The 25849-nt window shown below is 44.8% G+C and overlaps 1 protein-coding gene across 1 annotated transcript in view; it reads right to left on the bottom strand.

Annotated features, from left to right (window-relative positions):
- CROCC2 (ciliary rootlet coiled-coil, rootletin family member 2) overlaps window positions 1-25849 on the bottom strand; it is a 1620686-nt gene that overhangs the window by 817382 nt on the left and 777455 nt on the right. Inside the window, exon 21 of the mRNA XM_086944022.1 lies at window positions 18217-18396. Coding sequence (XP_086800148.1) covers window positions 18217-18396 — 180 coding nt within the window. The remainder of the gene's footprint in view (window positions 1-18216; window positions 18397-25849) is intronic.

Raw genomic sequence — 25849 nt, 5'->3', positions numbered from 1 at the left:
CTGAGGTCGACTAGGTCTCTACTGACTATATTAGACTTAATTAGTTTCGCCAGCTAGCTCAGAGGTCACTAGAAACTTTCTCGAATGTTCAGGAAAGAGTTAACTCTCCGGATTTAGACAAGAAGGGATTAGCTTCTGACAACCGCATAAACATGACAACTTTGCTCTCCTCAGAATGAAGAGTGTACCTCTAGAGTTGTGTGAAAACAATAGGCAGCTATTTCACTCAGTCAATCGTGCATACTTAGTTTCACCAGAGTGCAGAGAAATAGAGAGACAGGCGTTTTCAATAAAAGGTGTAATTTATTGAGCAGTCTTCTTTCTCATGCAAGAGAAATGAATTGCCACAATTGCAATACTTATCATAAAGTAAAGTGCGTACAGTAAAATTAGTATTATAAAATAATACTGTAAAAGCATTGATATGGTTTCTTAGACTTATGATACTTTAAAATAGATAAAATATATACATACATAAAAACATTGACTAACGTACTCAACTCGTGCTTCTAACTACGCCTACCCCGGTGTACCTGACCTAAGCCTAATACGTGGGAAGGAGTAAGTAAGTTGCAGTCAAGGGTTTAGTCAGCTCCGTACCTGAGTAATAGAATGTTGGAGGTCTTGTATCTCTCTTTCAGGACTCGATATCCCAGCAACCCGCAAGGGTGACTGGAAACACCGGAGCTGGATTTTCTCGGCAGGAAAAAAAGACAGCGTCTCTCTCAGTGCGTCAAAAGGGAGGGGAGGCTTCCGTGGGCTCTCGCATCAGCTGGGCTCCCGGGAAGTAGATAGCCGCTCTGCTCCAAACCACTGTGTGTTTGCTTAAGGCAACTGTTGGTATATTTATACCTGAAAGGTGCCGGGTTTGACGTAAGGTTGGACATAAGACGTCACTAAGAACTAACAGTTCTTTCTGGACTCCAGGAGTTCTTGTTCAAATCAAAACAAAAGCAAGGGGGGATTTCCCGGGCTGCTGGAGGCTTGGTTTGTTTGAAGAACGCGTTGTACTTTCTAGGAGTCTAGGGGAGTAGCCTTGCCGTATTTGGACTGCATGGGCTATTACTAAATATGGATATGATTCTTATTCCTTTGAAAGGATATAGTTTGTTATAACCACATAAGGACATAAATCAGGAATATCGAATTAGGGTCCTAGATAGAAATACAACACTCCCAGCGAAAGGGAGACTTTGGGTTATGCTGGGGCAAGCGGTAGCCAAACGAAACATCGCAAGACTATGGGGAGCACCCACAGCACCGAAGCTCAGCGAGTGGAAAAAAGACATGGACTGGTGTATGCTACAAGAAAAGACTGTATACATGGCGCGAGGGTGCCCTCAAAAATGGGGTGCGGTGTGGTCAAACTGGAACGATTTCAGAGGTAACATCTGTGAGCCCCCTCAGCCTCGACGTGCCAACATTGAGGCCGCAGTCTAAGGCTGTAACTTTACATAAGTTTTGACTGCTCTGCTGCTGTGAAAATCATTAACACTGTATCTACTCTGGTGCACTTAAACTGAATAAGATGTACAAATGTGGTGACCGTCACTGTTTTCATTTATGTAAGCTGTTAATAAAAAGATTTAAAAAAACAAAAAGAATGCTCATGCATTCTGAAGGAAGGTTGAGGTATTCAAATTTTATGACCTCAGGAGCTAGATGGCAAGGTTGAGCGATCCAGGATCTGGGTGCCGTATTTCTACATGGTTCTGTTTGAGAAGATCCCGCCTGTTGGAGAGCCTCTCATGTGGAACTAAAGAGAGTCCTAGCAGTGTTGTGAACCATGGCTGGCAAGTCTATGTTGGAGCCACCAGGATGTGCCTGAGGGATGTTTGCTGAAGCCTCCATACCACAAATGGAAGGAGAGGGAGAGTTGTAAAAGCATAGGCAAATATTCCTGACCAGTTGATTTCGTAGAGCGTTGCCCATGGACTGTGGAAACCTGGAGGCAAAGTTTTAGCATTTAGTTTTTTCTGCAGTTGCAAACAGGTCTATTTCTGGAAAGCCCCACCTGTGAAAGTAGCAGAGGAGGACTTACGGGTGGAGTTCCCACTGAGGGACGTGTTGCCGCACCCTGGTAAGGAGGTCGACAAAGTCGCTGATCATCCCTGGAAGGTACTCTGCTAGTAAAGGATTTGTTTGACCAAGAATCCATTGCAAAATGCTCTGGGACAACTGGGAGAGTTGTGGAAAGCATGTGCCCCCCGTTTCTGAAGGTAATGCATGGCTCTCATATTGTCTGTGCAGACAAAATAACCCTGCCTATCAGGTTAGGTAGGAAAGCCTTCAAAGCTAAATGGATGGCTAGAAGTTCCAAGTAGTTAATATGGAGACACTGCTGTGTGGGCTCCCATTGGCCTTGAACAGTCAGATCCTGTAGATGGGTCCTCTCATCACATAAGAGAGGCACCAGTTGTGACTGTCCTATATGGAACAGAGTCAAGAAAAGGCTGCCTCAGCAACAGGTTGTTGGTGATCCACTACTGCATAAAGTGACAAATACAGCAGCCAATCAACAATAGACTGTCCAAATGACCCTCAGTTTGAGCCCACTCTTGCTCTAGGCATACTTGAAGCGGACGCATTTGTAACCTGGCATAAGGTACTATGGCAATGTATAAGGCCATCATGCCTAGGGGGCACATGGCTGCCGACTGAGACTTGATGATGTGGCTGGAAAAAAGGGAGCAATGTTCGAAAAGACTGAATCAGAGCAGGGTTCGGATAGGCCATGCCTATTTCCATGTCAAGAATGGACCCCAAGTAGGGTTGGATCTAGAGGGGTTGGAGGTGGGATTCTGTGGCGTTGATGGTAAACCCTAACCTGTGAAAAAGGTCTATAGTGACTTGTGTGTGCTCGGGACAGCTGGCGGGTGGCACTCTTGATCAGCCAGTCCTCCAGATAAGGGAAGATGTGGACGCCCTATATGCGCAGGTGTATGGCCACCACTGCAAGGCACTTATTGAACACCTGATGAGCAATAGTAACCCAAAAGGGGAGTAATTAGAATTGGTAGTGCCTTCTGCTGACCCTAAACCTGAGATACAGGTGATGGGCCGGATGAATTGGTATGTGGAAATAAGCATCCTTCAAGTCGAGGGCGGTCATAAAGTCACCCTGCTGGAGAAGTGGAATAACATCCTGGAACGTGACCATATGAAAGTGTTCTGACAGAATGTATTTGTTTAGTGGTCTGATGTCCAGAATAGGTCTGAGGGACCCATCTTTTTGGGGTATTAGGAAGTACAAGGAGTACACCCCATAACCTGCTGATGGTAGTGGATGATTTCTATAGCCCCTTTGATAAGGAGTGCTAGGCAATAACCACCTTGGACAATATCCAACACCCACTGGTCTGAGGTGATGGACTGCCATGAGGGTAATAAGCTTGAAGGTGCTTGCTGACTGGTGTGTAGTCAGGGGGGTGGGGGATGGAAAAGGGGAAAGTTAGGGTTTGGTGGCGGTTGCCGCTACTTTGGAGGAGCGACCTTTCCTTCAGGCTTTAAAATTTTGCCACTGTAGGACCCTCTAAACTATCCCCTAGGAGAGCACTACTGTCACTGCTGCTGTCACTGTGTAGGCTTATAAGAGGTGGAGTCTTCAGGGAAGGTGGTCTTTGAGCTTCCATGATAGCCAAAAGAATCCACAAGCACGGGGAGTCTGAAGAACTCCCATCATTTTAGCTGTATCCGTTTAAATTTTTTCTAACATATGGTCTACTTTTGGGCCACTGAGGTTCTGTCTTTCAAAACACATGTTCATAAGGTGCTGCTGAACTTCGGGTTGAAGCAAGAGATACAGAGACAGGCATGTCTGTGTAAAAGAATACTAGAATTAATTTCCCTGTCAGCAGTGTCTGCAGCATCTAGGGGACAGCGAATGGCAGTGTTAGATATTGGTTTGCCTTCAAAGTCTATCTCGCATCCCTTCTTCTTGTGTTAAAATTTTGCCACTGTAGGACCCTCTAAACTATCCTCTGGGAGAGCACTACCGTCACTGCTGCTGTCACTGTGTAGGCTTATAAGAGGTGGAGTCTTCAGGGAAGGTGGTCTTTGAGCTTCCATGATAGCCAAAAGAAGCCACAAGCAGGGGGTGTCTGAAGAACTCCCATCATTTTAGCTGTATCCGTTTTAATTTTTTCTAACATATGGTCTACTTTTGGGCCACTGAGGTTCTGTCTTACAAAACACATGTTCATAAGGTGCTGCTGAACTTCGGGTTGAAGCAAGAGATACAGAGACAGGCATGTCTGTGTAAAAGAATACTAGAATTAATTTCCCTGTCAGCAGTGTCTGCAGCATCTAGGGGACAGCGAATGGCAGTGTTAGATATTGGTTTGCCTTCAAAGACTATCTCGCATCCCTTCTACTTGTGTTCCTCTGGGAAGACTTGAAGGAGCTTCTCCGTATCGTCCCATTGAGCATGGACATCTCTTGAGAGATGGTCGATTGAACTGGCAATGCGCCATTGGTTGGTGGACTGCGCAGCTACCCTTTTGCCTGCAGCATCTATGCACTTGCTCTCTTTTTCTGGGGGCGGGCATCCCGACTGGCCAAGGAGTTGGCCAGTTTACGAGCAGTAGTGATTGCTAGCTCGTCAGGCAGGAGTTGGCTGCAAATCTAAATAGGGTCAGAAGGGGAAGTTTTATATTTTTTTAATCTACCCTGGGTGTTATGAACCTGGCTCAGACGGGGTCCTTAAAGATGTCAGGCATATGGTGTAGTATGGTCAACAAAAACGCCCTACCTAGTCCTGAAACATCACTATGCTGACCAAACGGATGGGGGTCCAATACACTTGTTGGTACCCTCTGTGTTTCTCTCACCACTGTTCCACAGGTCAAGATGTTATATTCACATAAAACAACAAGTATGCACAGGTCACCCCACACAGTGTCAAAAAAAGTATGAGAGAGCAGAGAGAGTGCCTCACGGACATAACACCCTAGGGGGTTCCCGGCTAATAATTGTCGGTATACCCTCTTCTCATCATTGGTCACTCTCTCTGTGTGAAGAAAGAAACATACACAACATAGTATAGCTGTGCACAAGTGAGAATAGGAAGAAACAAAAAAAGACAGACAGTGTACACATACAAATACTGCTGTAAACCAAGGTGTGTAGAGATAAACCTCGGACCCCCACAAAAAGAAAAAGAGGTAAAAACCGGTAAAGTTTTGCTGGCTGTCTGTATTTTATTCCGATGCTGCAAAACTTCGCATTAAAATTGATTAATTATATACCATCATTGTGAATTTAGAATGGACCGACATGTTTCATAGCTCCTGTGTCAGCAATTTCATCAGGGTGAAAAAATGGGGTCTCTATTCTCAATCTTCACTGTAACCATCAAGGACCTTGTGCTTGCCCAGTCTTCACATACCGGAAAGCCTCACTGACTTCGTGTCACGTGATCACGTGTCCGTCACTGACTCGTCACTGTTGAGCCACTGTAGCCGCGTCCCTCCGGCGCTTCCGCCGATCCTCCAAAGCACAGCTATACTAGGTTGTGTATGTTTCTTTCTTCACACAGAGAAAGTGACCAATGATGAGAAGAGGGTATACCGACAATTATTAGCCGGGAACCCCCTCGGGTGTTACGTCCGTGAGGCACTCTCTCTGCTCTCTCACACTTTTTTTGACACTGTGTGGGGTGACCTGTGCATACTTGTTGTTTTATGTGAATATAACATCTTTACCTGTGGAACAGTGGTGAGAGATACACCGAGGGTACCAACAAGTGTATTGGACCCCCATCCGTTTGGTCAGCATAGTGATGTTTCAGGACTAGGTAGGGCGTTTTTGTTGACAGTACTTTGAGCAGGGGGCTGCCCTACTGTCCTTTCTTCCCCCTTCACTCCCAGAGATTGATGATATGGTGTAGTATGCGCTTGAGCATGAGAAGGAATTGAGTGGAGTGGTGAGTGGAAGAAAGAGTTTCAAAAAGGAAGTCTTCCTCTAAAGGTTTTATATGAAGGTCCACTATGTGGAATAGGGCTACTCTACCAACAAGCTCCTGATAGGATGCAGAATCCTCCATAGTAGAAGGACGGGTAGGGTTCAGGTCAGGGTCTGTGTCTGCGGGTGGGTCTGCATCATAGAAGTCCCATGGGTCACCCTGAGGAGGGATGTCATATGTATCGTCCCCTGCCCAATGCCGGCCGATGTCTGAGTCAGGAGACCCCTCAGTGTGATATCAAGGAGGTCCCATAGAGGTGAAGGTGGTGAAGGCTACGGAACAGGGTGAGGGGATGGTTAAGAGTGGGGTAAAGGGCTGGTTGCCCTATCCACCTTCTTTCGCTGGTTTGCTGGAAATGGAACGTCCAAAGCCTCATCGAAGGACTGCTGGCGCTAGAAATCTGGAACAGCAGTAGACCCCGAAGGGCAGGCAAGGATCCAGCCCATATGGAGATGAATAACCAGATGTTTCTGCCTTGCATCAATCTCTTCTTGCAGCTTGTGGACGATTGTTTTGACAGTGCCGGCACAAACGTCAGATTTGTCGGTCTATGTCGAAGGTCTCGGCCCTAATTGCGCCTTCGAGTCTGGTTGGCATTGAGGCAGATGTAGTCGGCAGTGCGAAGGGTTTCTTCAACGCTGAGCCAGAGCTGGATGGAGCTTTTTAAGTAGTTTGTTGGTGCTGACCATGGCCGAAGAGGGTGGCGGTCTGAAGAACTGACTCTGCTGTGTCAGTGTGGCTGTGTGCCCTTTGGTGGTGGGTTGTTTGACTTGAGAGAAGTATCTAGGGGGAAGGGGTGCTATACTCAGGGAGTGATGGGCTAGGGAAGATCTTTGATTTCCAGCTCAGAGCCACAGCTTCCCTCGCGGGAGAAAGCTTCTTCATCTGCGGACAAGTGCTGTGGAAGATGCTTCCCTTCGATGCCCTTGGGATTTGAAGAGGTCTGAAAAGTCATTGCTACTTCTGCACGACATCTCGAGTTGATAGTTGCGAAGAGTCTTCTTGGAATGGAACGAGCAGCAGGTGTCCTTATTGTCCTCAGGTGAGAGGCACAAATTACAGACCTGATTGAGGTCACTTCAAGTATATTTTTTGCGTGGAAGCTAGGACTGTAAACCACTCTATTCCACTTTGCGCTGTTCCACTGTATGCCACTGCAATCTACCCTGTGCCACTCCAGTGTACCCCACTGTACGTCAATGCACTCTACAATACTTTACTCAAGACCAATACACTCTACGCTACTGCATTTTACGCCAATCTACTCTGCACGACTGCACTGTACGCCACTATTCTACATCACTTTACTCTGCACTACTTTACGCCACTGCACTCTACACCAATGCACTCTAAGCCACCCTACTCTACACCACTCCACTCTACAATATTCTACTCTGCAACATTGCACTATCTGCCACTGAAATCTTTGCTACTGCACTCTACGCCAATGCACTCTACACCACTACATTGTACGCCACTCTGATGTACTGTGCACAACTGCACTCTATGACACTGCATTCTATGCCTCTCTAATCTGTACCACTCTACTCTATTTCAGTGCCCTCTACCTTGCACCACTGCACTCGGTACCATTCCACTCTATGCTAACGCACTGTGTGCCACTGTACTCTAAGACACTCAACTCTGCTAGACTCTCCTCAATTGAACTCAACACCTCTCTACTTTGTACGACTGCATTCAATGCCACTGCGCTCTACTCCGCACCAGCCAACTCTACTGCACTTTATTGGACTCTACACCATGCACTCTACACTAATTCAATCTATGCCACTACACTCTATGCCACTCTAATCTATTCTGCACCTTTGCACTCTACACCACCTGACACCTCTATACTTTATCCTGCACGTCTCCAATCTACACTGCACTCTATGTCACTTCACTCTACTCTGAAACAATCTACTCTATGCTACTACACTCTATGCCACTCTACTCCACTCTGCACCACTCCACTCTATGCCACTGCACCTTACACCACTGCAATCAACTCTGCACCAAACTACTCTACATCACTGCACTCTATGCCTATGGACTCGGCACCACTGTACTTTATTGCAGCTTCACTCTATGACACTCCACTCTACGACACTCTACTCCACGATACTCTACTCTGTGACGCGCCACTCCACTCTGCAACACTCTACTGCACAACTTCACTCTACAACGCTCTACACAACTCCCTCTACACCACTCTACGCCACTTTGCTCCACTGTATTCTATGACACTACTCCACAATGCTCCACTCTACACCACCCACCCGACTCTACTCTACACCACTTGACTCTACAACACTCTACTCCACTAAAAGCCATTCCACCCTCATACACTACTCCACTCGATGACACACCACTCTACTCTGCTCTATGTCACTCTACTCAACAACACCCTACACCACTCTACACAACACCCTCTTATACCACTCCACCTTACACCACCCTACAACACTCTATGCCACTCTACTCTACAATGCTCTTCTCTACTCTGATTATCTACTCACTGTACTCTACTCTATGCCCTATCACTATACAACACTCTACTTCCTCCACGACACTAAACAATACTCTACACTACTCCACTCCATGCCATTCACATCTTCTCTCCACCACTTCACGCCACTCCCCAACTCTCAGCAGCCACGCTGGTGTACACCATGGCTAAAACATATTGGCAAAGCCAATATCTCTTGCATAGGTGCAACCTATTGGCTTTGCCAATACTTATTAATTTTTATTTTCTTTGTCTGACAACATTTGCGAACATTGGTAGGAAAACAATTCAGAGCAGGATGTTTAGAGTAGTGTGCATGTGCACTCATGGTCTTTTGCACGTTGACGCTCAGTTTGGGTTTGCTGTGTTTTTTCAATATATAAATGATTTAGACTTGCACTCAAGAAACTCACATTTTCCCTTGTACCTTCAAAACCGAGGAACAGATTTTCACCAAACCAAGATAAACTGAGTAGAAATTAAACCAACCTGGCATGTCAAAAGAACTTTGCCCAACAAGTGCCTTTACTTGGTGTGGTGTAACTCTTTTTAGTAGTTTGGGAAATTAGTGTTGAAAAAGTATTCCCGTTTTTGCAAGAAGAGGTTACATTTTAGAGTCATCCGAATCATTATTTCCCGGACTCACCATATTAAAGGCAAACTGTGATACATGGTGGACTCAAGATTTCAGCAGCAGATTCACAATTCTGAAGCACTCTGACTGGCTGTACATCACAGAACAATGTATGTTGCAGCAACCATTACCAAACATGGATCATTGAGCACCTTGTTGAGATACAAATACAAGCATTTGCAATGTATTCGGTCTCGCCTTTGGGACCTTATAAGTATTTAGCTCTGCAGCACATTAGCCTGGGTGCTGAAACATCTACTGTTCTTTAACATGGAGAGAAGGTAAGCACCAAAATGCATGACTCACATGGAGAGACATATTGCAGTTCAGCAGGAAATGGTATAGTCCAAGCTCTGTTTTTAATATAAAATCAGGGCCTTTGGTGGTCATATCACTGAAAATACAAGATTTGAAAAAAATATTATTGTCTACAGGTGCTAGTGGAAGACAATTATTATTGCCTGGAATCTTGAGAATGCTAAAGTGATTCTGGTATTTTACTTACCTCTGCTGGTCGTTTTCTATCAAGAAAGTTAAATAGAGGCGGTTGCCAGAAGAATAAAAAAATAAAAAGACCCTCAGCAGACAGCAATTCCGGTATTTTACTGACCTCTGCTGGTTGTTTTTTATCAAGACAGTTAAATAGAGGCTTGAGTCCGAAACACCCAGGGTTAGCTTTACCTCCACTTCATCAGGGGGTGGAGACTGATCCTTGATGCCCAGTCTTTGTCAAGCTGAGGGCCTCACAGGCCTCAGAGCTGTGAGATTGTCTAGCCCAGGGGAGCAAGTAGGAAAAGAGCCAGCCCATGACGTGTCACGCTGCACGCACTAGTGCACATGATGAAAGACAGCAACAGTGAGTCATGAGTGGCAGACAGTACTCCTACGATTGCTTTCATTTTTACGGCAAATGTAAAGAGGGTGGAGCCCCGACACCCTCACGCAGAAACCACCACTGGTCTAATCCTTTTCCCAGTTGTGGTTTTTGGGCCGAGCCTGGGAAGTGCATGCGCTGCTCTGCGAGGCATGCTGTATTGAGGTAAGGACTTGAAGCTTCACCCACATCTTTCATTGGCTTGTGTCATTGTTCACTGTTAACTGTGGCTGTTCATTGATCAAAAAGGGTTAGTAGTCCCTCCTTAGTAGCGCCTTTTCTCACTTTGTAACCTCCCATGGTGACATCCCCTGTTACTTGTGTTGTTGCTCTGTAAGCTTTAATTACAGCCTCCAAGCACTATTTCTCAAACAGCGTTGTCCTTCCTGTTGTTGCAGGCAGGACACGCTCTCTCCTAACGCTTTTAAAAAATGTTATAGCACACATTTGCAATGCAATAGGTCACGCTTTTGGGAGAGTTTATGCTATTGTCATTGTAAATGGCAATGCCTTTATTTATCTGTTTTAAAAACAACACATGAATAAAAGTAATTTCCAATTACAATGCCAATAGCTCAAACTCTTGCAAATGGGAGGGCTATTGCATTGCAAATGCTTGCTGAGCTCTGAGACGGAGGTGGCAGTAGCTACAGGAAGGCAGGGATCATGACACCAGGCCGTGTGTTTCAAAAGCAGGAAGGAGAAGGAGGTAGCTGCATCCAAAACAGACCTTGGTCTTTAAATGTACAGCAAGGGAGGAGGAGCTACGTGTCGAGCATGATGGCCGCCTAGGACCTCAGCTCTGCGTAGCTAACCCCCCAGCTCGGTGATCCTGTGAAAAATCCTGACGTTGGAGTGCACCACCCGCTTTCTGCGGTGCCGCTGAAGTTCCGATTGTTTCTCCGGTCCCATTGCGGTGACGGGGACCGGAGTTATGCCGTGAGAGAGTTGGGGCCTGCGATGCGGACGAGCCCGGGGACCCGCGTGACACTGGTGGCCGGAGTGCAGTGCGACAACAATGGCGCCGGCAACCGGAAGTACCCGGGCCGGCCCGTGAGAAGAGGAGGACGACGGAATTTGAGCACCGAAGATTACCGCCCGCAAGCTGTGGTACTGCTGGGGGTCCTGATTGAGCCTCCGGTCCCGCTGTGGTGACGGGGACCGGAGTAGAGTTGAGTGGGAGCGGCGCCCTGGAGGGCAGAAGGGGACGGGGTGCAGCGTGAAGCTGGTGGCTGGGGAGCTGTGGGTTTGCCGGGGGGCTTTCGACCAGAAGTTTCCGGACCGGCCCGCGGGAGGAGGACAGACGAGACCGGTGGAGTCGGGGGTGCAGGGGCGGCTCGTATCCCCCCCCTCCCGTACCGAGGGAAGCAAATCCGGGAGCAGTGGTGCTACCAGCGGGGGCGGTGGTGGCCCGGTCCGCTCTGCGACGCCCGGAGGGTGCGAGGTCCACCAACAGGACTGGCTGTCTTTGTCTCTGGGGCTCCGAGTGACCTGATTGACCCGGTTGCGACGTCGGCCCACAAAATAGCGTTAGGCGGCCCCCGTGGCTCCCCGGTCCACACGCCCTTTGGAAAGACGAGCATTGTTTGGGCACATCGCCTGATTGTTGCTGACGCCCCGTGCCTGATCATCAACTCGGAACACTGGGACCTGAGGATCGCTAGTGGGTGCCCCAGTATGTTGGGCGATTTGGTGAAGACCCTGAGCTGGGCGGTATTTGCGTGGTGGCTTCAGTGACCTGCTCCCATACTATGGACTGTCGCTTCCTTTGAGAGACTCCATCTGGCCCGATCGGCCTCAGGCGGTGATCTCGTACAGCGAGGGGAGCGGGTCCACTTGTGGGGCCAGACTTGACCTGGGACCCACAAATCTATACGGAGCTGGAGCGGCGAGACCCACCGGGGAGCGACTAACATGGCGGCCAGGGGGGATCCTGACAAGACTCTGCCCAGATCCTCTAGAGGTACTAAGCAGGTCCAATCCAACAAATTGGACCGATACACTATGCCTAAAGGATCACTGGTGGAGGCGAAAAGGTCTCAAATAACGAGTGGAGACTCCTCGGACGCGCCGACGGAACTAACGTTGTCAGATGTGATGGCGGCTATTGAAGGAGTCCCGGCATCGTTAGGGCAGAAAATGGAGTCTCTCGACATCAAACTAGACATGGTAACAATAGAAGTCAACCTTATCTGAGCGGACCTCACAAAAGAAAACGACAAGGTCAAATCATTGGACATAAAGACTGCCAGCCTGATAGATGATATGACGCAGCTTCAGCAGGAGGTATGTGATCTTAAAACCTCCTGGGCCTTGACGGATAGGAAGCTAGACGATTTTGAAGGGAGGGCTAGACGGAACAATATACGCATCCTAGGGGTCAGTGAGAAAGCGGAGAACCCTGCCCCGGATCTCGGAATTTCAGAGACCGAGATGTAATACTACAGGCGGCCCGCACGGGGGGTCACCTACAATATGAAAATGCCTCACTCTCCTTCTATCCAGACTTTACACAACTCGTGCAAAACCAACGCCAAAGCTTCCTACCCGTAAAGAAGAAACTGAGATACAAGGGTTTGCGTTATGGAATGATGTTCCCGGCGAGATTGAGAGTGGAGGCGGGGGAAAAACCTGGTTCTTCGATAATCCTGAGGTGGTGGCAGATTGGATTGATGGCTTCCACTCGACTGAGTCGGAGAGGCATGGTCAGGATGGAGAAGATGACCAGCAGTCATCTTCTCCATCCTGTCCCCGCTGTGGTATTGGGATGTAGACGCGGGGCCGTGGGGAGCGGGACTGTGACTCCGGAATGCCGCATTAATGCTTAGAACAGAGCTGGGGAGGTTACTATATTTAGTTAGAATGTTGAGTTTGACTGTGGGGCGACAGGCACACTGCCAGTTGGGGATGGGCGTAAGCCGTAAGCAGGGGTGCAGGGAGGGAGGGGGGGATCCAGGGATGGCGAATCTTCTTTGGTTTAAGAATGCACAGTTTGGGGGTTCGTTTGAGTTTTGTTTATTTTATTTATTTCAAACATCAGGAGACAATGTTGCTAATGTGATGATTCTATACCAGTTCCATGGCGGATAGTGGGAGGAGGTCGGGGATTAACGTACTTAGCTGGAAAGTGAATGGATTGGGAGACACAATGAAAAGGGGTTTGGTCAATCAGTTCATTCGGCGACACTCCCCAGACGTTGTGTTGCTGCAGGAGACACATCTCATCGGAAATAGGTGCATGGCCCTACATAGGGGGGGCTACAAATTGGTGGCACACGCAGGGTTTACGTCTGGGTCACAGGGGATCGGTATACTTCTTAGAAATTCCTTTCCTTTTGCCATTCAAGCCACATGGTCAGATCAGAGAGGGAGGTATATAGGCATCTTGCGCCAATGGGAGGGAAGAACACCACTTTTATGTCAATCTATGTCCCACCGAGCCTGCAAACAGACACGTTCCGAGACTTAGGAGCTATTTTCCTGACTTTGCCTCAGGGGACCCTCGTGCTGGGAGGAGATTTTAACGCAGTAGTCGATGGAGAGATAGACAGGCACCCAGCTAGACTATTACGCCCAGTGCAGAGATGGCTGCCTGATGTCTTGGACACCACAGGACTGGTTGATTGCTGGTGGATGCAGAATCGGAGTGCTGCGTGTTATACGTACATCTCCCCGGCACATCATAGCATGTCTAGAATAGACTACATACTAGTTCCAGCGGCCCAAGCTTGGGCCGTCAGGGAAGTGAGGCACATGGGGAGGGATATCTCCGATCATTCCCCGGTCTGGGCGCGTTAGAGTTTGATCAATTCATGGAAGGAAGGATAGCTCCCCTTTGTCCTTGAAACTTTCGAGACCCAGTCATCAAGAAAGATATAGTCAAAGCGATGGATAGTTATTTTTTGAACAATCAGGGCACGGTGGACTCAGCACAGACTTTATGGGAAGCGTTCAAATCAGTAATACGGGGTGAGGTTTTATCACTGATTGCCATGAAAAAGAAAGAGAGGCAGGCTGAGCTGGAGAAAGCAGAGGAGGCAGTGATAGCTCTAGATAGAGATTGCGGATGCGGTAACCCCGAGGGTCTTCACCGTCTTAAGCTAAAGCAGGATGAACTCGGTGGATTGGCAAGGGAGAGGGCTAAGGCGCAGTTCAGAGAGACCCAGAGTAGAGTGTACGAGCACGGGATAAGGCAGGAAAATTGATAGCGTGGCTGGAGAGACGGGAATGGGCGTCGAGATTGGTGCCTGAGTTGCGGGGAGAGGCCTCGGAGGCGATAGTGGACCCACAGGCTATTGCAGATAGATTTGCCAACTACTACAGCGAGGTGTACCTTGCCGAGGGAGGGTTTTCGGAAGAAGATAATAAAGAGATGATCAGAGACAAACAAATGCCCCGGCTCTCTGAGGAAGGCCAAGCTTATTTGGATTGCCCGCTAACCACAGACGAAGTAGCGCAGGCAATCATAGAGGTTAATTCTGGCAAGGCGTCAGGGCCGAACGGCATCCCCATCGAACTTTATAAGCTGAATGCTAACAGACTTGTCCCATTCCTCTGCTCCATGTTTATAGAGAGTAAGGACACAGGGGAGCTCCCATATGACCAACGAATAGCTAATATAGTGGTTATCCACAAAGAGGGAAAACCTAGGGAGAGTTGCTCGTCGTAAAGGCCCATCTCACTTCTAAACACGGAGCCTAAAATACTGGCAAAATTGTTGGCAACAAGACTGGTTAAGGTCATCACCTCCTTAATAAATCCGGACCAGTCTGGCTTTATGCCACGTCGTAACACAGCTCTTAATCTGCGGCGCCTACACAGGGTCTTGGGAAGAGTCGCCACCATTCAGGAACTGACCGTGGTGGTGTCCCTGGACACTACCATGGCGTTTGACAGAGTTGAGTGGCCCTACCTTTTCGCGGTGCTGGAGAAGCTCGGATTCGGACCGGAATTCATTGATTGGGTGCTTCTCCTCTACTCTGCCCCTCTGGCCTGAGTTGTGGTCAATAACCGTAAGTCCTCTGATTTCTCTCTGAGCAGAGGGACAAGACAGGGATGCCCACTGTCCCCGCTCCTTTTTGCTCTTGCACTAGAGCCATTGGTGGCTTGGGTTCGGCAAGACCGTTCTATACGCGGGTTGTGATGGATCCTTGACTGGGAAGATAACATTTCGCTGTAGGCGGACGACATTCTGCTTTACCTCACTAATCCCAGATCATCCTTGACATACTTCCTGGATGTATTGGCCATTTTTGGGCGGTACTCTGGCTTTGCCATTAACTGGCCTAAGTAGGTGCTTTTCGTCGTGAAGGGAGACACACTGGTACTCCCCAGGGCCTGCCCTCTGCAGCTGGCACAGTCGAGCTTCCGATACCTTGGAGTCTGCATCTCCCTGGATCCCAGGATCTTTTTCGCCAGTAATTTGAACCCCCCTCCTGCCCGCTTAACAGGAGACGTGACGCGCTGGAAGGCACTTCCCCTGTCGCTTCTGGGCAGGGTGGTACTTTTTAAAATGCTAGCCTTACCCAGGTTCCTATATGCGTTACAGAATTCTATGGACCTAGTGCCTACGTCCTATTTCCGGGAGGTGGAATCTCTACAGAGACAGTTACTTTGGGACGGCAGGCCTCGCATCGCATACTCAAAACTTACCCTCCCCTGGTATGATGGGGGAATCGGACTGCCGGACCTTAATTAAATACTACTGGGCCTCCTAACTGGCTGCAATTAATCATGGGATATACGGGGCCCCTAATGACCCAGGCTATGCAATGGATCGCTGGTTCATGCCGGGGGAGACTACACCAGGGCGCTGTATGCGACACCCCATAGATTTCATCTCACGGGACCCACTGCGCATGCAGTCCAGATCTGGCACACAGCCAATAAATACCTCGGATTGGAGGAGAAGTTCACGCTTGCCACCCCCCTGTGGAGTGCGTAACAATTGGGGGAACTGTGGAGGTCGAAGGGATTTGACAAGTGGGACCTTATTGGCATCACTTCCATCAGAGATGTCTGGAAGGGTGAATCTATTCAGTCCTTTGACTCCCTGCGGTTGCAATACCAGCTTAACAATGGGGATTGTTTCCGCTACCTTCAAATTCGGCATGCACTGCTTACTCATATCCCCCGTGGCTCGTCGCTTCCTGAGGCCTCCCCTCTGGAGGATAGAGTACTAGACGGACACATCCCGGAGATGACGATCTCCCTTATATACAGGAAGCTGATAAACCACATGGGTGACCCCCTAGGGCATTTAAGGGAGCAGTGGCAGAAAGAAGGCCTGGAGCTAGATGATGAGGACTGGCATACGGCTGTATCATCCCCACGAGTGGTGGCAATCCCCATGAGACTCCGATTAGTGTAGCTAAAAATCTTACATAGGTCATCTGTCACTGGGCCAAGATTGTTTAATATGGGCCACTCAGAGAGGGGGGAAATGTAGGAGAGGGTGTGGAGCGATAGGGTTGTTCCTGCATATACTGTGGCACTGCGTTAGGGTCCAGGAGGTCTGGACGAAGGTCCATGACACGCTGCGAACGGTCCTGAACTCGGAGCTGGGTCTGGAGGCACGTAGGTGTATTTTAAATGTCTGGGAGCCAACGGACCTCAGTTCCTATCAGAAACAGTGGGTAACTCTGGCACTCATGATAGCCAAACGTAACGTGGCCCAATTGTGTGGAGCCAGCCAGCCCCCCGGGTGGAGAAATGGAAGGAGGACTTGGACTAGAGCATGTTCAGGGAAAGGTCAGTGTATGGCGAGGGGCTGTCCCAGGAAGTGGAATAAAGTATCGGAGGCCCGGAACGCTTACAGGGGAGATATATGTACACCCCCGGTGGAGTCCAGTGAAGCCAGGGTGCGAGAGTCCCCCTAAGTCGACACCTGTGTTTAATTGCAATTATTGAAAGTATGGAAATCTCATCTGTTTATTGTGTTACTTTGAAATCTGTCACCTGATGTTTATTCTTTCTTTATTGGTATTGCTTAATAAAAAAGAACTTTTAGAAAAAATAAATGTACAGCAAATTTGCAAGATTTACAGCCCTGTTTACAACAGAGCTCTGTAAACCATTGAGCACAGGTCTCGAGAGCTTATAGATAGAACTAGTGCTTGCAAGCTTTGAGTAACAACACATTTAACAGGAGGAGTCCTTGAAAATGGGCGGAGATTTAAAAGCCCATATCCTGAATACAACATGTATAGCAGAGACAGCGCAAGTGCTGCCTAGGTGAGACCTAAAAATGGTGATAACCCTGTCGGAGAGCTGTCCAGCGACTCATTCGGGAGTTGGCTGATTATTTTCCTTGAGCGTGTGACATGCTGCCCCTGCTTACAACAAAGCTAAGAGTCAAAGAGGAAGGCCTGGGGTAGAAAAGGGCAAGTCAAGGGGTCATAGCTGCAACCCCTGGCGACCCCAAAATGACGGCTGTGCTTTAGGCCCATTCAAGCCTGTGAACCTTAGCTTAGCATCCGGTAACCCACTAAGGTTGTTGTGCCTTTATTGGACCTCCCAACGAGGTCTGGACACCATACTGAATATGCAGACATGTAAGAGGGCCAACAAAACTGTATGCAGGTTTGTGAACCCAAATTGGGGTCCACAAACCCCACAAAAAACAACAAACAAAAAATATATATGTAAGGTTGGTATTGTAATGTGCAACCAAATAAACCACCATTCTTATTTGAGCATGTCTGAATCTGCAAGCCTCTCAACTTATTAGAAAAAAAAGTCAGATAGGACTGTAGTTTTCCCTTTAATTTTGCACCTCAGCAGAGCTGCGTTACCCTTCTCACATTTGACCCTAAAAGGCTCTTATTTCTATAGGGGTATAATGTGATCTTATTAAAATTTCAAACTCTGAGAACAGCCGCAGAGGACCCTGATTTTGATGTCCTACTGGGGTGGAGGCAGGGGTATAAGACATAAAAGTTTTCTCAATATGCACCTACTGTCTGGAATTCTCTTTATTTTAACCTACTATGTAGAGCGACTCACTTGGCATTCAGGAAGGGGTTAAAAACATAGTCCATTCTTTATTTGACCACCAACAGCAAATATTGTGTTTAAGTAAGCCTGATAGCTCCATCAAGCCACTTTGATTGAAAATGCTTTCTCTAGAGCCACAAACATAACATGAAGTAAGAAATGATATTACTATGCACAGTCCACATTCTTGGCACACTAGATTAATGTTTCCCAACCCTTTTTTCTGTCCCGTTGAACTTTACCTTTTGCTTCTCATTCTCAAGTTGAAGTAAACTTGCATCCCTTTCCTCCTGCAGACTTAGGATCTCTTCATTTAGATCCTGCTTCTCGGCTTCATATTGTGATAGGATCTCTTCTTTTTCCTGTTGCAGTCGGCGTATAGCATCCTCTTTCTCTTCACCCAGTGCAAAGAGAAGGATTTCCTGATACCAGAAATTGTAAGGGCAAAGGCAAGAAAGATGCCCAGGAAGTGAGGGACAGAAAGAGCATAAAAATAAAAAGCAAAATGTGAAATAATTGATGTAAAAAGAAAAAACAGACCAGGATTATGGAGAAATTAGATTTAATTAGGCGAGAATCCGTAGGGTAGAGAGAACATGGGAGTTAAATAAAGAGTTGGGAAACAAGAGAGAAAGCAAAAAAGAGAGATTCAAAATTATTTATAACCTCAAACATATACCTTGATTATAAAGAGTGATTTCATAAATTCATGTTTTTTCAACAATTTGCAGGGAGCGACTTATGGTTACTTTAGGACATGAGTTATAGTTAATTGAAATACATTTCAGTGGTTTGTCAGTTTAAAATGGTATGTTATAACTGGCATTTTCCCCTAATTATAACATCAATGAAATGTGGATATAGCCATCTCAAATTAATTTATGACATAACTGATGACATCATCCAGTGAATGTGACATTGAGGTATCAACAAGTACTCCTACAGCCAATTTTCTATCACCTCTATAGTGCTAATCGGAGTAAACATTTGCAACATGCAGGACATACAACTTCTGTGAAAGTACCCACATTTATTACAGCTTTCGCTTTTGTTTACTGGTATTTAGGTATGTAAGGAACGGTGCACAGACAAAATAGCGAGTTTTTTATTTCGACCTACATTAATATAGAGTTTTAAATATCGTGGGGACAGAATATCGACATCAAGAATATCGGTGACAAGAATATAGACCTGAAGGTAAGATATATAGGGCCAGATGTAGGTGCTAAATATCGGTCGGTTAGGCCGAAATTCGGTACATTTCAGTGTTACCGACCGGTATTTAGCCATGTGCGATGTAGGTGGCTTTACACCTACATGCAAAATAAGGAATCGCTAAATAGCGATTCCTTATTTTGCTCTTGCATTTAAGGAATCTGAAATACTAATTCCTTAAATGCAATGTAGGTAGCACTAAAACAGTGTACCTCAGCCTTAAGGAATCACTATTTACCACCAACTCCAAGTTGGTGGTAAGTAGTGATTTCCTTACAAAAAGCACTTTTTTGCTTTTTTTTATGTGCCATGTGGCACACATCCATGCCCTTAGGGCATGGATGTGCGCCACATGTGCACACATGCACATTTTAGGGGTGCAACAGGGTGTCCTTTGGACACCCTGGCACCCATGAAATACCTCCTGCTCTTAACGATTCGGTAATACTGAATCGCTAATAGTGAATCTCTTCCTATTCATTCCAATGGGCCTCCTAGCCCATAGGAATGAATAGCTAGGTATTCCTTAATAACGAATCGTAATTACCGATTCGTTATTAAGGAATGTTAAGGACTCGCTAATATTTTAGCGATTCCTACCTACATTCCATTTAGATTTTCCTTAATAGCGATTCGTTAATAATCGCTATTAAGGAATCCCTAAATGGAAGTTACCTACATCTGGCCCATAGTTTTTTAACATCGAAGTTAGTAATATCGATAGCAAAAATATCAATGTAAATAATATCAATGTTTATGTTAGTGTTATGTATTTTAGTATGTATTTTATATGTATGTGTTCCACATGTTTTGTTAAGTTTTTAAAAAAAATATATATGTATTGATTGTTTAGAAGTTAGTAATTTTTTTAAAGTAAATTTTGTGTCTTAGTACCATAGCGGGTTGTGGGTTTATAGGGGAATAGAATGGAAAGTAATTTAATTGTAATTACGTAATTATTAATTTTTGGTAGTGATAATTAATTTATTTGTTATTAATTATTATTGGTAATTCATTTTTATTAATTCCTTAAATGATAATTATATTAATTGTAATAATTTTTATTGGAGCAAGTTGCGGGTTTATAGGGGATTAGGGTGGGAACTAAATTAATTATATTAAATTTATTAATACTTTATATTTTTGGGTATTGTTAATTAATTTATTGTTTATTAATTGGTAATTAATTTTTATCAATTAATAAATTGATAAATAAATATATTAATTGTGTTAATTTAGTTTAGGAGCGGGTTGTGTGTTTATAGGGGAATAGGGTGGGAAGTAATTTATTATAATTAAGTAATTATTTATTATTATTTATTGGTATTGATAATTAGTATACTGTTAATTAATTATGATTGAGTAATTCATTTTTATTTATTGGTAATTAATTTATTGCTAATTAATGATTAATTTCTAATTATTTTTTATTAATTGATTAATTGATAATTATATTAATTGTGTTAAATTTTAGGAGGAGTGGGTTGTGTGTTTATTGGCGAATAGGGTGGGAAGTAATTTAATGTTATTAAAGTAATTATAAATTTTAATTTATTGGTATTTATAATTCATTTATTGATAATTATGAATAAATCATTATTTAATTAAAAACATTATTTAATTGCTAAGTATGTTATTTTAAACTCCTACGCTATCCAACACTTTCCATACTGTTGCACTCTCTGGAGTAGGAACAGTAATTTTCACCCCTACGCTATCCAACACTTTCCCTACTGTTGCACTCTATGGAGTAGGAATAGTAAATTTTACCCTTATGCTATCCAACACTTTCCCTACTGTTGCACTCTCTGAAGTTGGGATAGCTATTTTACCCATACTCTACCCAACACTTTCTCTACTGTTGCACTCACTGGAGTGGGAATAGTAATTTTAACCCTTTCGCTATCCAACACTTTCCCTACTGTTGCACTCTCTGGAGTGGGAATAGTAATTTTTACCCCTACGCTATCCAACACTTTCCCTACTGTTGCACTCACTGGAGTGGGAATAGTAATTTTCACCCCCTCGCTACTTAACACTTTCCCTACTGTTGCACTCTCTGGAGTGGGAATAGTCATTTTTTTCTCTCAGCTATCCAATATTTTTCTGTATTGTTTTAGTTAATGTTGTGTATAACTTATTTTAAAAACATTAAAAATATTGTTGATTTTTAATTTGTTATATATATTTTTATTTATATTATTTATGTTTGTGTATATATGTATTTAAAATTTATAAAATGCTTTAAACAATGTATAAGTTATTAAAATAATTATTTCTGAATATGATTAAGTATATATATATATTACATTTTATATGTATGTGTTTCATTTATTTTAACATTATATGTATAGCTATGTTTCTTTTAATTATATGTATTATTTACTTTATTTTACATTATTTTTTAACATTTAAAAAAACCGATATTTTTGACATCAATATTTTTTTCTCGATATTTTTGTACTTACCATGATGTAGCTAGGATGTCGATATTCTTGACTTCGATATTTTTGTCACAATATTTTTGTACCTCAATATTTTTGTAATCGATATTTTGTCAGTGATTCATAAGAAACATTTTGTCTCTGTAGAAATTAATGCAACCAGCAATTAATCAAACCTCAAATACTGTTCAAAAGAGTGTTCGTTCAATATTTACCCTAAAGAGTTGTACCTGTTAAATTCCAAATCTGACATAGTATTTCAGGTCAATGCCTTTACAGTTATGCTTTAGCCCTAGATAAAGAGAAAATAGAGAGTGCCCACACCTCATGAGATAAACAATTATTCAAAGAAGCACGTGTAACTGAATGACACATGTGAAGGTACATTTATTTATACCAGCAACTCATGTTATTTATGAATTTTTCAACAAAATATTTTTGAAAAGCAGAAAAAGAGGGGTAAACCCACACAATCAACACAGTGATTATACAAATACATACAGTTAAATGACAATGATGAACAACAACAATCAATGAAAAACATAAGAACACAGAGCAAAAATATATTAACACATTTGATGATTCACAGTTACATATGAATGCCTATTTTATAACCACCAAAGCGAAGTGAAACAAAAGGGGGGCAAGAGCTTGTACAATGTTCATTGACATGGATACATTTAATGTATTACTACGCTCTTGCGCAGTGCCGACGCGTTTCAGGTTCGAGCAGAGCGTAATCGAACCCTCATCAGGGCTTTGTGAATTGTCTGTGTGAAAAGAAAAAAATTGAAAAGGATGTTGAAAGCCAAAGCTCACATGAATCGTTTGGTTCATGAGATTATGAAAAAAGGGGGGGGGGTACCTGTGGTTATCAGGCTCCTGAGAACTGATCACTGGACAGGGGGCGGTACCTCAAAGGTTTTAGTTCTAAAAATGAATGGAGCATATATTGTTAAGGACATTTCATGTGATTACAATTTCATTTGTGTCACAAAGCAGAGGCTAGTGTTGTAGTATCAACCTCAAACGGATAGATTAGACATATCTGATATGTCTAATCTATCCGTTTGAGGTTGATACTACAACACTAGCCTCTGCTTTTAATTGACAGGACATAAATACTTTTTTACCTCGACCTCCTCCCTCTAAGAGGCGCCGGACGGTGCACATAGAGGTAGGCACTCATTTGTGATTTCCTCAATCATTTGTGACACAAATCTCATGAACCAAATGATTCATGTGAGCTTTGGCTTTCAACATCCTTTTCAATTTTTTTCTTTTCACACAGTCAATAACTGTATGTATTTGTATAATCACTGTGTTGATTGTGTGGGTTTACCCCTCTTTTTCTGCTTTTCAAAAATATTTTGTTGAAAAATTCATAAATAACATGAGTTGCTGGTATAAATAAATGTACCTTCACATGTGTCATTCAGTTACATGTGCTTCTTTGAATAATTGTTTATCTCATGAGGTGTGGGCACTCTCTATTTTCTCTTCATTATAGTATGGTCCAGCCCCCCTCAGTCCCGATTAGGACCTGACTCCTTCTTTTTGCCCTTAGCCCTAGATAAGGCATGTGTGTAAAAATATCTTACACATTATTGAAATGAGCAGAAGCTGTACACCAATCCTTACAATCTTTCTGTGACCTGAACCGTTTATAAATGAGTCACCCATAGATTATACAGTCTTTAACAATGTCTAATGTCTCAGAATTTTCATGGAACTTCTGAAATAAATATCTGTAACATACAAATCTCTAGTTAATGTAATAACTTTCAAGAGCATTACATGACAAGTCTTTAATGTCAGCATGTGCACAGAAATCCACAGTTGAATAATATATAGTAAACATAAGCTTTAGTTTTTCTCATATATTTTGTAAACAGGGGTTTGATTTAACCCACAACCTATCTGTAATACAAGTCTGCAACTCACACTAGTTGCACTCAGTCTCTACCTTGTTTAAGGAAGTGCTGTTTGCACTTAAAATGTTGTTAATAGTTAAACTGTGCACCATAAAAATGTGCCATACTGAATGAGACTTGTCCCGAAAATAACACTATATTTAGTAGATACACAAGCACATGCAACCAATATATGCTGTATATTTGTGTGGGTTCTTTACTGATGACTTTCTTTTCTAAAATGATTAGGCGTTTTATAGAGCAATTTGAGAAGCAGTAGCTTGGATGATGTTCACATCAATGATGCCATTTGAGATGTCATCAGTGATGTCATTAATGGTGGAATTTAAAATGTCAGGAGTGATGCAATATATGAGGCCATAAACAGTGCATGGCAGCGGCGCAAGTTATAGTTAGTTCACTGAACTATAACTGGTTAATTTCAGTGCTTTTTGGGGTAATGGGACGTTTAAGCATTAGTTTGTACCTTATTTCAACACCTAAATATAATGTTACTTTAACCTTTAGATTTTTCAATGAATTTTTAGGTTTAAATTTCTTTTATTGGTTTCAGTATAAAAAAAGTGCAGTACATTGCCATAAGGAATCCACACAAAAGAAGGCAGAGAACAAACCGGCATCTTTGTTTTGTATAGCGCATCTCGTTACCCACTAGGGTCCTCTGATCCCACCGGAGTCCTTGTAGTGTGCCGCTGTTGGAATTTGTGTTTCCAGACAAAGGTCCATCACGATGCCAAGTGGACAGTAACAACATTAACAACCCCCCCACCCGCCCCTGGAAACTCTCCCAACCAACTCCCCCCGCCCCCCCCCAGCCAGTGTGCCGATTTTTGTGAAGCGAGTGTCTCGTAGGTGTAGCGCGCGCTCATGGTGCCTCATTCTCGGGTTCAGCGGTGACATGGCTATTGTCTGTCAGGCAGTAGACGGAGGTACCTTGGACACGTTATTTCGTTAAATTCCTGGGACAGAAGTGTTAGTAGCGGTTGCCAGACTGTGTGGAATGTAGCAGTGGACTGTGTGAGTGTGGCTTGGATGCGTTCCATCCCAAGTGTATGCCAGAGTTTGTGCAGCCAGCCCGTGTGTGTTGGCAGTGTATTGGTCCCCCATAGAGAAAGGATTCAATGAATTTTTAGAGATAATTTAACATAAGCTAAGATATTATTACCATACCTAGCTATCATTGATTTTTTCAAGAAATTTATGAATTTTTCTCTTACTGTTAGGAAAGATCATATTACCAATCCGGACTAGCACGTCTAATTAACCTTTGCTTCATCCATGAATTTCGAGTTTTTTTTTTAATATTCGGCAACACCTCCACAGTGCACACCCTGTGGCCTTTCACAACAGGGTTTGCAACCCCAGCTGGTGGCCAACCCTTTTCAGCCTTTCCTAAATGTTGAGTTTGCTGTCCCTGCCCGCCTCCTGCCTTTTCTCCGTTGCCCATGTGCCTGCCCCTACCCTCTCCCTCCTGCCCTCCATGGTACGTTGTGCTTCCACTGCCTCTCAAACCTGCCCTGCATGATCAGCTTCCTGCTCATGAGCATAGATCTTCAAGTGTGAGCCCCTGCCCATCCCTCCTGCACTCCATGGTCCATTGTGCTGTCAGTATTTCTGGTACCTGCCTTAATTGTCCAACTTGCTGCCCTTGCATCACTTCCTGCTGCCCCTGTTTTCCAATTGCATGCCCCTGCCCCTTCCCGCCTACATTCCATGATCTGCATGCTGTAACTGCCCCTCCAACCTGCCCTGCATGGTCCATTTGGATGCCCCTGCCACCCCACCTGCCCTCCAATGGTCTGTACAATGCCTCTACGCTCCCGTCCTCCGCAGTTCCACTGTGCTGTCACTGCCCCTCCTGTCTACCCTCCGTGGCCAGGTTGTTGCCACTACCACTGCCCCTCCCCAGCTCTTCGTTGTCTTAGTATGTGCCACTATCCCCTTCTTCCAGCTTTCCATGGTCAGTTGGCATGCCCCTGCCCCCTCCCTCAATGCCTCCCATTTTCAGTTTTGCTGCCACTATCCCGCTCATCTGCCCTGCGTGGTCAGCTTGCTGCCCCTGTCACCTTCCTCGGCGCTTCGTTGCCCATATGAGGGCCCATGCCCTTTCCCTCTTACCCAACAGTGTCTGTTGTGCTGCCAATACCTCGATCATCTGCCTGTTCGGTCAGCTTACTACGGCTATACCGCTTGGCCCTTCACTGACCGAGACAGTGACCTTACCCTATTATTCCAGTCTTCTGGTTCATTGTGCTGCCACTGCCCCTCCCTCATGCCCTCCA

The sequence above is a fragment of the Lissotriton vulgaris genome, chromosome 11, assembly GCF_964263255.1.
Source record: "Lissotriton vulgaris chromosome 11, aLisVul1.2, whole genome shotgun sequence".
Lineage (NCBI taxonomy): Eukaryota > Metazoa > Chordata > Amphibia > Caudata > Salamandridae > Lissotriton > Lissotriton vulgaris.
Note: the sequence above shows the minus strand (reverse complement) of the source record. Positions and strands in the feature narration are given on the sequence as shown.